Raw genomic sequence first — 13,401 nt, 5'->3', positions numbered from 1 at the left:
CCTCCTGTTCCACTCGCAAATAGAGTGACATAAAAACGACTGTCTGTACACCTCCGTATGGGCGGTAAGTTCTCGTATCCTATCTTCGTGGTTCTTACGCGCGATATACAGGGTGTTACAAAAAAGTACGGCCAAACTTTCAGGAAACATTCCTCACACACAAAAAAAAAAAATGTTATGTGGACATGTGTCCGGAAACGCTTACTTTCCATGCTAGAGCACATTTTATTACTTCTCTTCAAATCACATTAATCATGGAATGGAAACACACAGAAACAGAACGTACCAGCGTGACTTCAAACACTTTGTTACAGGAAATGTTCAAAATGTCCTCCGTTAGCGAGGATACATGCATCCAAGCTCCGTCGCATGGAATCCCTGATGCGCTGATGCAGCCCTGGAGAATGGCGTATTGTATCACAGCCGCCCATAATACGAGCACGAAGAGTCTCTACATTTGGTACCGGGGTTGCGTAGACAAGAGCTTTCAAATGCCCCCATAAATGAAAGTCAAGAGGGTTAAGGTCAGAGAGCGTGGAGGCCATGGAATTGGTCCGCCTCTACCAATCCATCGGTCACCGAATCTGTCGTTGAGAACACTTCGACTGAAATGTGCAGGAGCTCCATCGTGCATGAACCGCATGTTGTGTCGTACTTGTAAAGGCACATGTTCTAGCAGCACAGGTAGAGTATCCCGTATGAAATCATGATAACGTGCTCCATTGAGCGTAGGTGGAAGAACATGGGGCCCAATCAAGACATCACCAACAATGCCTGCCCAAACGTTCACAGTAAATCTGTGTTGAACGTGATTGCACAATTGCGTGCGGATTCTCGTCAGCCCACACATGTTGATTGTGAAAATTTACAATTTGATCACCTTGGAATGAAGCCTCATCCGTAAAGAGAACATTTGCACTGAAATGAGGATTGACACATTGTTGGATGAACCATTCGCAGAAGTGTACCCGTGGAGGCCAATCAGTTGCTGATAGTGCCTGCACACGCTGTACATGGTACGGAAACAACTGGTTCTCCCGTAGCACTCTCCATACAGTGACGTGGTCAACGTTACCTTGTACAGCAGCAACTTCTCTGACGCTGACATCAGGGTTATCGTCAACTGCACGAAGAATTGCCTCGTCCATTGCAGGTGTCGTCGTCGTTCTAGGTCTTCCCCAGTCGCGAGTCATAGGCTGGAATGTTCCGTGCTCCCTAAGACACCGATCAATTGCTTCGAACGTCTTCCTGTCGGGACACCTTCATTCTGGAAATCTGTCTCGATACAAACGTACCGCGCCACGGCTATTTCCCCGTGCTAATCCATACATCAAAGGGCATCTGCCAACTCCGCATTTTTAAACATTGCACTGACTGCAAAACCACGTTCGTGATGAACACTAACCTGTTGATGCTACGTACTGATGTGCTTGATGCTAGTACTGTAGAGCAATGAGTCACATGTCAACACAAGCACCGAAGTCAACATTGCCTTCCTTCAATTGGTCCAACTGGCGGTGAATCGAGGAAGTACAGTACATACTGACGAAACTAAAATGAGCTCTAACATGGAAATCAAGCGTTTCCGGACACATGTTCACATAACATCTTTTCTTTATTTGTGCGTGAGGAATGTTTCCTGAATGTTTGGCCGTACCTTTTTGTAACACCCTGTATGTTGGCGGCAGCGGAATTGTTCGGCAGTCAGCTTCAGATGTCGGTTCTCTAGATTTCCTCAATAGTGTTTATCGAAAAGAAAGTTTGAGGAAGAAATTTCTGAGAATGTATGTTTGGAGCACAGCATTGTATGGAAGTGAAACATGGGCTGTAGAAAAACTGGAACAGAAGAGAATCGAAGCATTTGAAATATAAGGCTACGGAAAAACAGGGGACTAATTAGGTAAGGAATGAGGATGTTCTCCACAGAATCGGCGAGGAAAGAAATAAATGGAAAACACAGATAAGAGGAATGGACAGGATGACAGAACCACCTCTATGACATTAGAGAATAGCTTCCGTGGCACTTGAGGGATCTGTAAAGGGTAAAAACTGTAGAGAAAGACAGAGATTGGGATACGTCCAGCAAGAAATAATTTAGGACGTAGGTTGTAATTGTCACGCTGAGATGATAACTAAAAAAGAACTATAGTTTACCGAAGCAAAGGTCTCACATAAACAAAAAGAATGAATGTGATTTCATCAGGAAGGTAAAACAACAGTGTACTTAGTGCCCTGTTGCCCACACTGAAACTACGTTTAGTGTGCCATATCTCTCCATGCCATTCTAGTAACGCCAGCCAGTAACCTTGAAGTAATATTTCCTTTACTATGCCATTTTTAGACACAGTCCCTTCAGGCTTTATTGATTCAATAATTTTATGTCTTTTGGTCTCCATTATTTTGCAGTGGAACATTAAATGTTGTGCTGTTTCATCCTCTTCACTACATTGACTACACTTCGGTGCTTCTTTGTCTATTCCCAACGCGTATAAAGGTTTCTTGAAGTTCCTCTGGCAAGCTAAAAACTTTATAGTAATAAGCACCGTCGATTTGGCCACAGACGGGCCAACTGGGACCGACCGACCGCCGTGTCATCTTCTGACACTGACGTCATTGCGATGCGGTACAGAGTACTGGGGGTCAGCCCATCGCTCTCATGGCCGTTGCAACCTTAGTAGACCTGGGGCTGCTACCACTCGGTCACGTATCTCCTCAATAGGCATCACGAGCTGAGCGTACCCTGTTTCAGTCCTCCCACCAACGAAAACTTCCTTGCGATAACCAGGAAGCGAACCGGGGCCGCTGTATGGCAGTCAGCCACGCTGGTCATGCAGTTACGTAGGCGGGCTAGTCATTAAACTTAACGTGTGTTTAATTGGCCTCCCGCTCAGGCCTGGACTGCAGAAATCCTTAAACAGGGATACCGCATCATTAGTTTACTATCGTCTGACAACTAGTTTCAAGGTCGCATGGCAGGTGGCGTGGACTCTGCGTGAGTTGGTAAGACCCTCTGGCGGCGTAGGCAATGTGTAAAGTGCGCGCGTTCCTAGGTCACTTGTGATGTATCCCAGTTCCCGACATTACTTTCCACATACTGAGACACGCTTGTTGGAGGCTATTTCTCCCGGTTTGCTATTCAGGTTTTGTTTGTTCTTTGTTGGCGATTCTTGGCTTTATGTCTGAATTTCTGTCTGTCCCTAAAAGCACCTAGTGGTTCATCCCCGCCTGGGTAGTAAGTACGTTACAAAAATTAGCTCGCCATGTTTCTGTTTTTCGGTCTTAGTCCAAAGTCTTATGTGCTACCTTTTGATACAGCCATGTAGTTCAGACTTTATAAGCACCTTTGTAATAGTCATGTCAGGTTCCGGTTCAAAAATTGCAGTAGTTGTCCCTGTCCTGGCCAGCCTTCCAGCTTGTTCGTTGCCTGTATTACCCACGTGACTAGGGACCCACAGCACAGCCTGTTGCTTTCCCCTAGATTCTCAATGGATTCCTGGGATTCGGCGACGATGTTTTGATCTCGTTGAAGAGGTTGATAACATTTCAGAGCTGCTTGGCTGTCTGAATAAACGTGGAGGCCACGATCCTTGTAGCACGTGCGTAGATTGACCTCCCCGCACACCGTGATAGCAGTACTTCTGCCTGGAATACCGTGGCCAGCTTCCCTAGAGAGACTGTGATCTGTAGTGAAAGTGCATCTTGTATACCGCGGCCCCAGTGCCAAACTATGTCACCTGAACGGTATCGTGGTTTATTTTTCCATTGCTCGCTATTTCCAATTGTTACATTGGAAGGTTTGTTGAAGCAGCTGAGAGTTACTGTGTAGGCTGCTGATATTTCCCCGACAGTCCCTATATTTACCACATTCATTAGGATATCGTGAAAACCACACAAAAATAATGATTTCCAGCTTTTTCTAGCTCTTAACCTGAATTCCCCTCTCGCTGCCTCCGTTGTAACCCAAAGATGTAAAGGGGGCACGTCCAGCATGGTCTCCATCTGAACATTTGGTGTATTGCTAACATTGCCCATTATGGCAGGCTGATCTCTACACCTTGTCGAGCTCCTTAGCAACCATCTTTTATTCTGCTTCATTCCACCATACTGTAGCCCCATAAGTGATTGTAGGTGTTATTAAACTGATGTATATCCAGTACATATTCTTTATATGAGGGGTCCATGTTTGTTTCACATCCAGGGTTATCCCTAGATACTTCACTCACTATAAGCCACGCTCAACGCCCCACCCCCCCCCCCCCCCTCCCCGACCTGTTCATCCTTGGGTGAATGAATGTCCATGGTTGGGTCTGTGTTCCGGGTCTGTCGGTTCGACCTCTGTCTGCTACCATCGACCACCACCTACCAGCCCACAATACAGCCACGTAGAGAACACCAAAGAGTCGCTGTTGCCCACACACAGTGAGACGAGTCAGCAAGCAGATTGGTGGACCCGTCGGGCTGTGAAATTGGACCTATACTCAGCTTTCTGTGGGTTGTGAGCTCTGCCTGTGGACTCACGAACTGTCTCATTTGCTGTTGTTGGCAAGAATGGTCAGACTGTAAAATGTTCGTCTTCACCCAGCTATGGTGTTGCAGGCTGGGTCATGAGCCCATCCATATGGGCGGCCCATCACACGAGAAATAGAAAATAATTCTTTGTTAAATGTAGCTTGCAGTTTGTAGAATTTCTTATCATTTTCGAGTCTCCTAGTTCTAATGCTACTTTTTTCTTCGAAAGTTAGCTCTGAATTTTGGAAACAGATACATGGAACGGTTGGGGTCTTGACTTAAGTAAGTCGTCGTTGCTGTAGAGACGTAATACGAGGGTCGACCAATAAGTAATACCCCACATTTTTTTCTCGGCGCATATTTACTGTTAAGCGTCCGAATATAGTGAAATATACGTTAACATGTCTTGTCCATGTCATGTCCTACTTTTCTACGTAATCTCCATCACGTTCTAGAGCCGTACGCCAACGTTGTGGAAAAGCATGTATTCCCTGCTGGTAAAAGCTCTTGTCCTGTAGGCGTAGCCATGTTTTCACTGCGTGACTGACAAACTCGTCACCTTGAAAGTGTGTTCCCCGAAGAGAATCTTCAAGCGGCCCAAAGAAAGGGTGCCAGGTCTGGACTGTAGGGTGGATGAGCAATGATGTCCAACCCACTTTGGCGATGTGTTCCCGGATTCTCAGACTTGTTTGTGGGCGCGCATTATCGTGTTGGAGCAAGATTTCTGCTGGAATCTTGTCCGATCGAACACGCCGGAGAAAAGTCTTCACATATGCGTCTGAATTGATGGTTAACCCTCTTGGTATCACATCCGTGAGAATGACGCCATCACAATCCCTGAAGACTATCACCATGACTTTTCTGGCAGAGGGAGTTGTCTTGAATTTCTTCTTTTGTGGTGAATGGCGATGATGCTACTCCATGGACTGCCTTTTTGTTTCTGGCGCAAAGTGGTGCACCCACCTGTTAAGATCCGTGGCAGGAAAGCCTCTCCATCGGTCTCAAAACGCTCCAACAATTCAGATGAAATGGTCTTCCTTTGAACCTTGTGGTCCGCTGTGCGCATTCGTGGAACCTGTCATGAGCACCTCTTTGAATATCCGAGAGCCTCGATCATTGCAGACGCACGTCCATTGCTGACCGATAACTGTAGAGTCAATTGTTGAGTTGCGATACGCCGGTCGGCACGAATAATGGCATCCGCACGATTCAGCATGTCTGGAACAGTAGCTGTGACAGGATCTCCCGAGCGTGGCTAATCATGGAGCTCTGTTTCTGCATTTCCTAGGACTGTAACTTTCTTTACCCATCGTCCAACTCTATTCCCATCAACTGCAGCATCGCCATACACTGCACACAAATGTTTATGGATGTTCACCACCGTTTCTTTTCCTCCGCACAAGAATTCAATAACAGCACGATGCTTGTAACGTGAGTCGTATGTACATCTACATCTACATCTACATGGTTACTCTGCAATTCACACTAAAGTGCCTGGCAGAGGGTTCATCGAACCATTTTCGTACTTCTTCTCTACCATAACACTCTCGAATGGCGCGTAGGAAAAAGGGACACCTAAATCTTTCCGTTCGAGCTCTGATTTCTCTTATTTTATTATGATGATCTTTTCTCCCTACGTAGGTGCGCGATAACACGAAACGAGCTGCCCTTCTTTGCACTTTTTCGATGTCCTCCGTCAATCCTACCTGGTAAGGATCCCACACAGCTCAGCAATATTCCAGCAGAGGACGGACAAGTGTAATGTAGGCTGTCTCTTTAGTGGGTTTGCCGCATCGACAGCCAACAAAGCGCAGTCTTTGTTTCGCCTCGCCCACAATATTATCTATGTGGTCTTTCCAATTTAAGTTGCTCCTAATTGTAATTCCTAGGTATTTAGTCGAATTAACAGCCCTTATATTTGTGCGATTTATGGTATATTCAAAATTTATCGGATTTCTTTTAGCACCAATGTGGATGACATCGCACTTTTCTTTGATTAGTGCCAATTCTCTCGAGATCGTTTTGTAATTGCAATTGATGATTTTACTAGACGGTAAATTACAGCGTTGGTTGGTTGGTTGGTTGGTTTTGGGGAAGGAGACCAGACAGCGAGGTCATCGGTCTCATCGGATTATGGAAGGACGGGGAAGGAAGTCGGCCGTGCCCTTTGAAAGGAACCATCCCGGCATTCGCCTGGAGCGATTTAGGGAAATCACGGAAAACCTAAATGAGGATGGCCGGACAAATTACAGCGTCATCTGCAAAGAATCTAAGGGGGCTGCTCAGATTATCGCCTAGATCATTTATGTAAATCAGGAACAGCAAAGGGCCTATGACACTACCTTGCGGAATATCACTTCAATTCTACTCGATGACTTAACGTCTATCACTACGAACTGTGACCTCTCTGAGAGGAAATCACGAATCCAGTCACACAACTGAGACGATACTCCATATGCACGCAATTTGATTAATAGTCGCTTGTGAGGAACGGTATCAAAAGCCTTCTGGAACTGCGTTTTTGACGGTGTACTACGGCTCTGCCATCTGCCAGAACGGCTCGAAACTTCACCGGCGCACAGAACACCAAATGTGAAGCACCAACAAGGACTTTTGTCTCTGTATATTAATGGCTTTTTTAAAAAATGTGAGACATTACTTATTGAACGACCCTTGTTCTCTAATAAACCTTAATTGTGACGTAGCAGGAAAGTAACTGTAGCGGCAGAGTTCAGGTGTGTGGGTGTGTGGCAGGCGTGGGCTTCTGCGCGGTGCTGGTGGCGTTCTACGTGTCGTTCTACTACAACGTCATCATCGGCTGGGCGCTGTACTTCCTGGTGGCGAGCGCGGCGCCCGAGCTGCCGTGGCTGCACTGCAACAACTCGTGGAACACCGAGTGGTGCTGGGACTCCAGCGCGGGGTCGCGCGCCCAGGTGGCCGCCTCCGCCGCCGCCGCCGCCGCAGCCGCCGCCGCCAACTCGTCCGCCCCCGCCGCCGCCGTCGCCGCCGCCGCCAACGCCTCCACCGCCGCCTCCGCAGCCGCCGCGGCCGCCGTCGCCAGGCTGCCGCACTCTCCAGCCTCCGAATACTTCCAGTGAGTGCTCTCCTAGCCTACCGTACACTAGTCTTGATGACAGTTTCGGATTTTTTTAATGTCCTCCATTTCCAACTTAAGATAGCAGGGTGGGTTGTTGCAGAATTTCGTTTTCTTTTCAGCCAAATATCCTAGCAGACTGGGAGGGACAGAGGGAAGCCCAACTGTAAATATGTACAGGGTGGCGCACGAAATGTGTTACCATTTTGTTTTTGAATATAAACTTTATTGTCAATACAATCTGAAAGGAACATATACTACAATGAAGAGCCGTCCATGGAGATTTGTTCTAACTCAGCATATGCTCAATATGTCCACCATTTCGTTTCCTAACTTCCTTCAGACGAACACTGAAGTTAGTGATTACCCTACGGGACATGCATTCCGTAATTTCACTGCAAGCTTGAAGAATAAGTCTTCTGTGCTCCTTTAAATCACGTGGACGTTTCGGGAAAATTTTTTCCTTTAGGTATCCCCAAAGAAAAAAGTCACATGGATTGAGGTCCGGACTATTGGGGGGGGCCAATTTTGTCCGTCACTGAAGCGACCTGGAAAACTGAGTGAAATGATCCACATGTCGAAATGCTCGTGTAAAAACTCCAACACAGTGTTTGCAGTATGTGGCCTTGCTCCATCTTGCATGAACCACTGCGTGTTGAAGGGCCAGGCAGTAGGAAGAAACTGTGGAATGAATCTATTGCAAAGCATGCTCAAATAACGCTCGCTGTTTACAGTTTCTTCAAAGAAAAAGGGTCCAATAAGTCCGTGACTGGAAATTGCTGCCCACGCTGTAATCCTCGGAGCATAATGCTGTCGTTCATGAAGCACTTGTGGGTTTCCAGTGGTCCAAAAGCGTACATTTTGTTTGTTAACCACACCGTCTAAATGAAAATGCGCCTCGTCTGAAAACCAAACATCGTTGAGAGTTTCTTCCCTCTCCGCTGCCCACTGAGCAAACAGTAGTCTCTGCTGCTTGCGTTCTTCAGTAAGCTGTGCACAGGTTGAAACGTCCCCTTAGAACAATTTATACATGACTGTGCTTAAACTGACACACAATATTTTTAGCGCAACGCAATCTGACTTTCAAATATCTCTACTTTTTTTGTTCATATCCTCTTTCAAAATTCTTTTTTTGGCCCCACCATTTTCTTATAGCTTCTCAATGCATTTCTTCCAATTCATCATAGTTAGTTTCTTATATAGTCTACCCCCTCTTAAGCTAACTTAAATCTACTGATCGCAGATGCTAAACTAAGGGACGAGGCAATGCAGCAGCAAAAACAATTAACACGAACAGCAATGACAAAAAAATTCAAATTGGCAAAGCAAGCACCAGTATTACAACTAATATAAGGCAATGAGCAGCAAACAAGAAAAATAAATCAGTAGTAAACTGGCTTATCAGAGTAACACAAAGTCAAATTCAGTAACACTATGCCTGGCAAACAGCAGTAACTTATACCTAAACATGACATAGCTCAAGCAGAAAAAATATTACAGTAAAAACAACAATGCAGATAAGGGAAATGTATATTCACATCTTAATGTCTATGTAATTAAAGTGGTGCACCACAAAAACGAATTCTACAAAAAATTACCAAGTACTTGAAAAGAAAATTATATATGCAGTTACTGTTATTAGTCCCTTCTTATTGTTCTGGTCGCCATATGAAACGTCCCCTTAGAACAATTTATACATGACTGTGCTTAAACTGACACACAATATTTTTAGCGCAACGCAATCTGACTTTCAAAAATCTCTACTTTTTTTGTTCATATCCTCTTTCAAAATTCTTTTTTTGGCCCCACCATTTTCTTATAGCTTCTCAATGCATTTGTTCCAATTCATCATAGTTAGTTTCTTATAATGTCATCTTGTATGGGTACATATGGAGGTCACTTTTAAGAATGCGTTGAACGGAGCGTCTGGATATTCCCAGTTGCATTGTTGCCTTTCAACACGATTTTCCGGGACTTCTCTGTACAGCAACTCGTACCGCTTCAATATTCTCCGGCGAACAAACAGGCTTAGGCCGAGGTCGCTTCGCTTCCAGTACTGTTCCTTCTTGTACAAATTTATCGTACAACCTGTGGATGGTCTTCTTGCAAGGGACCCATCGTGTGTTAAACTGTTGTCGAAAACGCCTCTGAGTTACAAGGCTTTTCGTTTCATGAAAAACTAACACAATTGCCGATCGTTGCTGTGTCGTCAGTCTTCCATTGTCAGCCGTTGCTGCTTACTAGTCTCCTAGCGGCAGTATCATGAATTACACGTCATTTCGTAACTCATTTGTTTTTCCAAGCGCTGCTGGTACTGCTGTAGAGATCCCAGCGGGATATCCAATGTGCGTCGTAAATTGTGAAAGAAACAATTGGTAACACATTTCGTGCGCCACCCTGTATATCGAAAGGGAGTGCCTAATATGAAATTCCAACATCAAAAAAAATGGTTCAAATGGCTCTGAGCACTATGGGACTCAACTTCTGAGGTCATTAGTCCCCTAGAACTTAGAACTAGTTAAACCTAACTAACCTAAGGACATCACAAACATCCATGCCCGAGGCAGGATTCGAACCTGCGACCGTAGCGGTCTTGCGGTTCCAGACTGCAGCGCCTCTAACCGCACGGCCACTTCGGCATTCCAACATCGATAAAGTATTGAAAACAAAGTATTTTACAATCTCTCGACATACCAGTGGATCCCCTTGATCAGAATGCAAGAAACGTAACTTCTTTAAAAATAAGTGTAAATTAAACTGCTTCAGAAATCAAGCTTGTACTCAATTTGTGTAAAAATATAACACAAATAAAATTCCACTGATATCCAGTCTAATACGCAGAGCAATTTACAATGACGTGAGAAAAGTCATTGGATAACTCCTGATATCTTGTCGGACCTCCTTTTGTCCAGCATAGTGCAGCATCTCGATGTGCCATGGACTCAGCAATTCATTGCAAATCCCCTATAGAACTACTCAGCCATGCTGCTTAAAAATGGTTCCAGTGGCTCTGAGTACACTGGGACTTAACATCTGTGGTCATCAGTCCCCTAGACTTAGAACTACTTAAACCTAACTAACCTAAGGACATCACACAGATCCATGGCCGAGGCAGGTTCAAATGTTTCAAATGGCTCTGAGCACTATGCGACTTAACTTCTGAGGTCATCAGTCGCCTAGAACTTAGAACTAACTAAACCTAACTAACCTAAGGACATCACACACATCCATGCCCGAGGCAGGATTCGAACCTGCGACTGTAGCGGTCGCTCGGCTCCAGACTGTAGCGCCTAGAACCGCACGGCCACTGCGCCGAGGCAGGATTCGAACCTGCGACCGTAGCAGCCCCGCGGTTCCGGACGGAAGCGCCTAGAACATCTCGGCCACAACGGCCGGCTCAGCCATGCTTCCTCTACATTCATTCATGATTTCAAAAGTGTTGTCGATGCAGGGTTTTGTACACAAACTGACCTCTAGATTACGTCTGATAAATGTTTGATGGGATTCATGTGGCGGCCAGATCATTCGATCGAGCTGTCCAGAATGTTCTTCAAACTAATCGGGCACAATTGTGCCCCTGGTGACATGTGCATTGTCATCCGTAAAAATTATATCGGCTTTTGGCTACATGAAGTCCACAAATAGCTGCAAATGGTCTCCAAGTAGCCGAACATAACCATTCCCAGTCAATGATCCGTTCGGTTGGACAAGAGGGTCCAGTCCATTCGATGTAAAAACAGGCCACATCATTATGGAACCAGCACCAGTTCGCACAGTTCCTAGTTGATAACTTGGGTCTATTGCTTCGTGGGGTCTTCGCCACACTCAGTCCATACCATCAGCTCTTATCAATTGATATCGGGGCTTATCTGACCAGGCTACAGTTTTACCGTCATTTAGGGTCCAACTTTTATGGTCATGAGATCAATACAGGTGCTGTAGGCGATGTCACGCTGTTAGCAGAGACACTCCAAATCTAACGTCTGCCGCCATAGCCCATTAACGTCATAGTCCGCCATAATGTCCTAATGGATACATTCGTCGTACGTCGGACATTGATTTCTGCATTTATTTCACACAGTGTTGCTAGTCGGTTAGCACTGACGACTCTACCCAGACGCCACTGTTATCGATCGTTAAGTGAAGGCCGTCGATCACTGTATTGTCTGTGATGAGAGATAATGTCTGACATTTGCCATTCTCGCCCCAGTCTTGACGCTATCAATCACGGAATATTGAATTCCCTAACGATTTCGGAAATCGAATCTCTTATGCGTATGGCTCCAACTACCATTCCTTGTTCAAAATCTATTAATTCCAGTCGTGTGGCCATAATCACGTTGGAAACCTTTCCACATGAATCACTTGAGAACAAATGACAACTCTGTCAGTGCACTGCTCTTTTCTACTTCATGTCACCATCTGCGTATTCCATGACTTTTGTCACCTCAATGTATGTTTCACCTCGTTTCAAAGAAACTACCGACAAATAACACTGCTTAATATTTAAAGTTACAGTAAATTTAGAATAAGTTGGTTATTAAGGAATATTGGCTAAATAGAAGTAACGATTAAAAAAACATGCAGACGTACTAGTAGGAATGCAACAGCGACTTTGCACAAAATTTTACCTTGGAATGACTGGTTGCCTACACGCAAGGCGGAACAGGACAAATGCTTGTCATTATGCCCTTTCCCTCTCCTAAGCTACGCCGCCCTTTCCTAAGCCACTGGCTGCCGTCATCTCCCCCTCCCCACTCCCTTGCCCCCTCACATCCGCCTGCCCTCAGCCTACCTTCTCCTCCCTCCCTCCCTCCCCTCTTCCTGAGCCCCACTCTTTTCTTGGAAATAGGCCAATTAGAAGGCTTCCAAGTCAATTACACGACATGTATTTAGCTCTCCCAATCCAACTCTTTCATTGTCATCAACTGTCCAATCACATCATTCCCACCCAGTGCTGATAGCAACTGCATAATATCTGCATTGCTGCTGACCTATTTGCGCCATCTCACATGATAGTTTCCGTTCTGCACTGCAGGTGGCTAAAACAGTGGAACTTATAATATGATCATTTTCGATAGGATTTTATTAGCTTATTTTGCGAGAGTTGTGTTTGTGATGTAGCTACTGCATGCAGTGTGTGCCTTAACAAATATTTGTTGTTTTTGTAGTTGTCACTAATAAATGGTACCATATTGCTCCAGTTGATTGTATTTCGTATTTTAGCGTTTTGCTAGAAAAAAATATTTGAAGTTATAGGCATTTCCAGATTTAAATCAACAATCTGAGTTTTTTTTTTTGTTAAGAGTGATGATAGATTATAAAAGGAGTCTTAGGTACTTGTGAGCAAAATGTACTATTAGCTACAGTATTGCACAATTAAGTCACCATATTTCAAGTAAAATGAGCTTAATTTTGATGACAGTGTTACCTGTGAGATGAGGCAGCATTTGTTATTGCAAATAATGTTGAAGTAACAGTGGGTCCGAAAATCTAACTTCAATCACCTAGCGCTTTTTAGAAGCTTTTCGGTGGTAGTTCACTAGGCAAACCACCATTTAATGGGAGGAGATGACAGTACATCGAGGTCCACACTGGAAAAAAATATAATTGGTGTTACTGTCTGGCTAATGTAGTTACGCATTAGTTTCAGTTTTAGTCCTGATTCCAGTCGTGGTACTAACATCGAACTTCACTGACTTAACGGTTGCTAGAAGTTTTTCAGTAATTGTTCACTACACCAACCATACCCGCCCGGCTAGCCGCGGGAAGGCGTGCCGGTCCCTGGCACGAATCCG

The 13,401-nt window shown here is 45.0% G+C and overlaps 1 protein-coding gene across 1 annotated transcript in view; it reads left to right on the top strand.

The window, feature by feature from the left end:
* The window catches only part of LOC126092398 (sodium-dependent noradrenaline transporter-like), a 456,764-nt gene that overhangs the window by 236,715 nt on the left and 206,648 nt on the right, over nt 1–13,401 (top strand). The window contains exon 3 of the mRNA XM_049907971.1: nt 7,264–7,603. Coding sequence (XP_049763928.1) covers nt 7,264–7,603 — 340 coding nt within the window. The remainder of the gene's footprint in view (nt 1–7,263; nt 7,604–13,401) is intronic.

Source organism: Schistocerca cancellata, chromosome 7 (genome assembly GCF_023864275.1).
Source record: "Schistocerca cancellata isolate TAMUIC-IGC-003103 chromosome 7, iqSchCanc2.1, whole genome shotgun sequence".
Taxonomy (NCBI): domain Eukaryota; kingdom Metazoa; phylum Arthropoda; class Insecta; order Orthoptera; family Acrididae; genus Schistocerca; species Schistocerca cancellata.
Note: the sequence above shows the minus strand (reverse complement) of the source record. Positions and strands in the feature narration are given on the sequence as shown.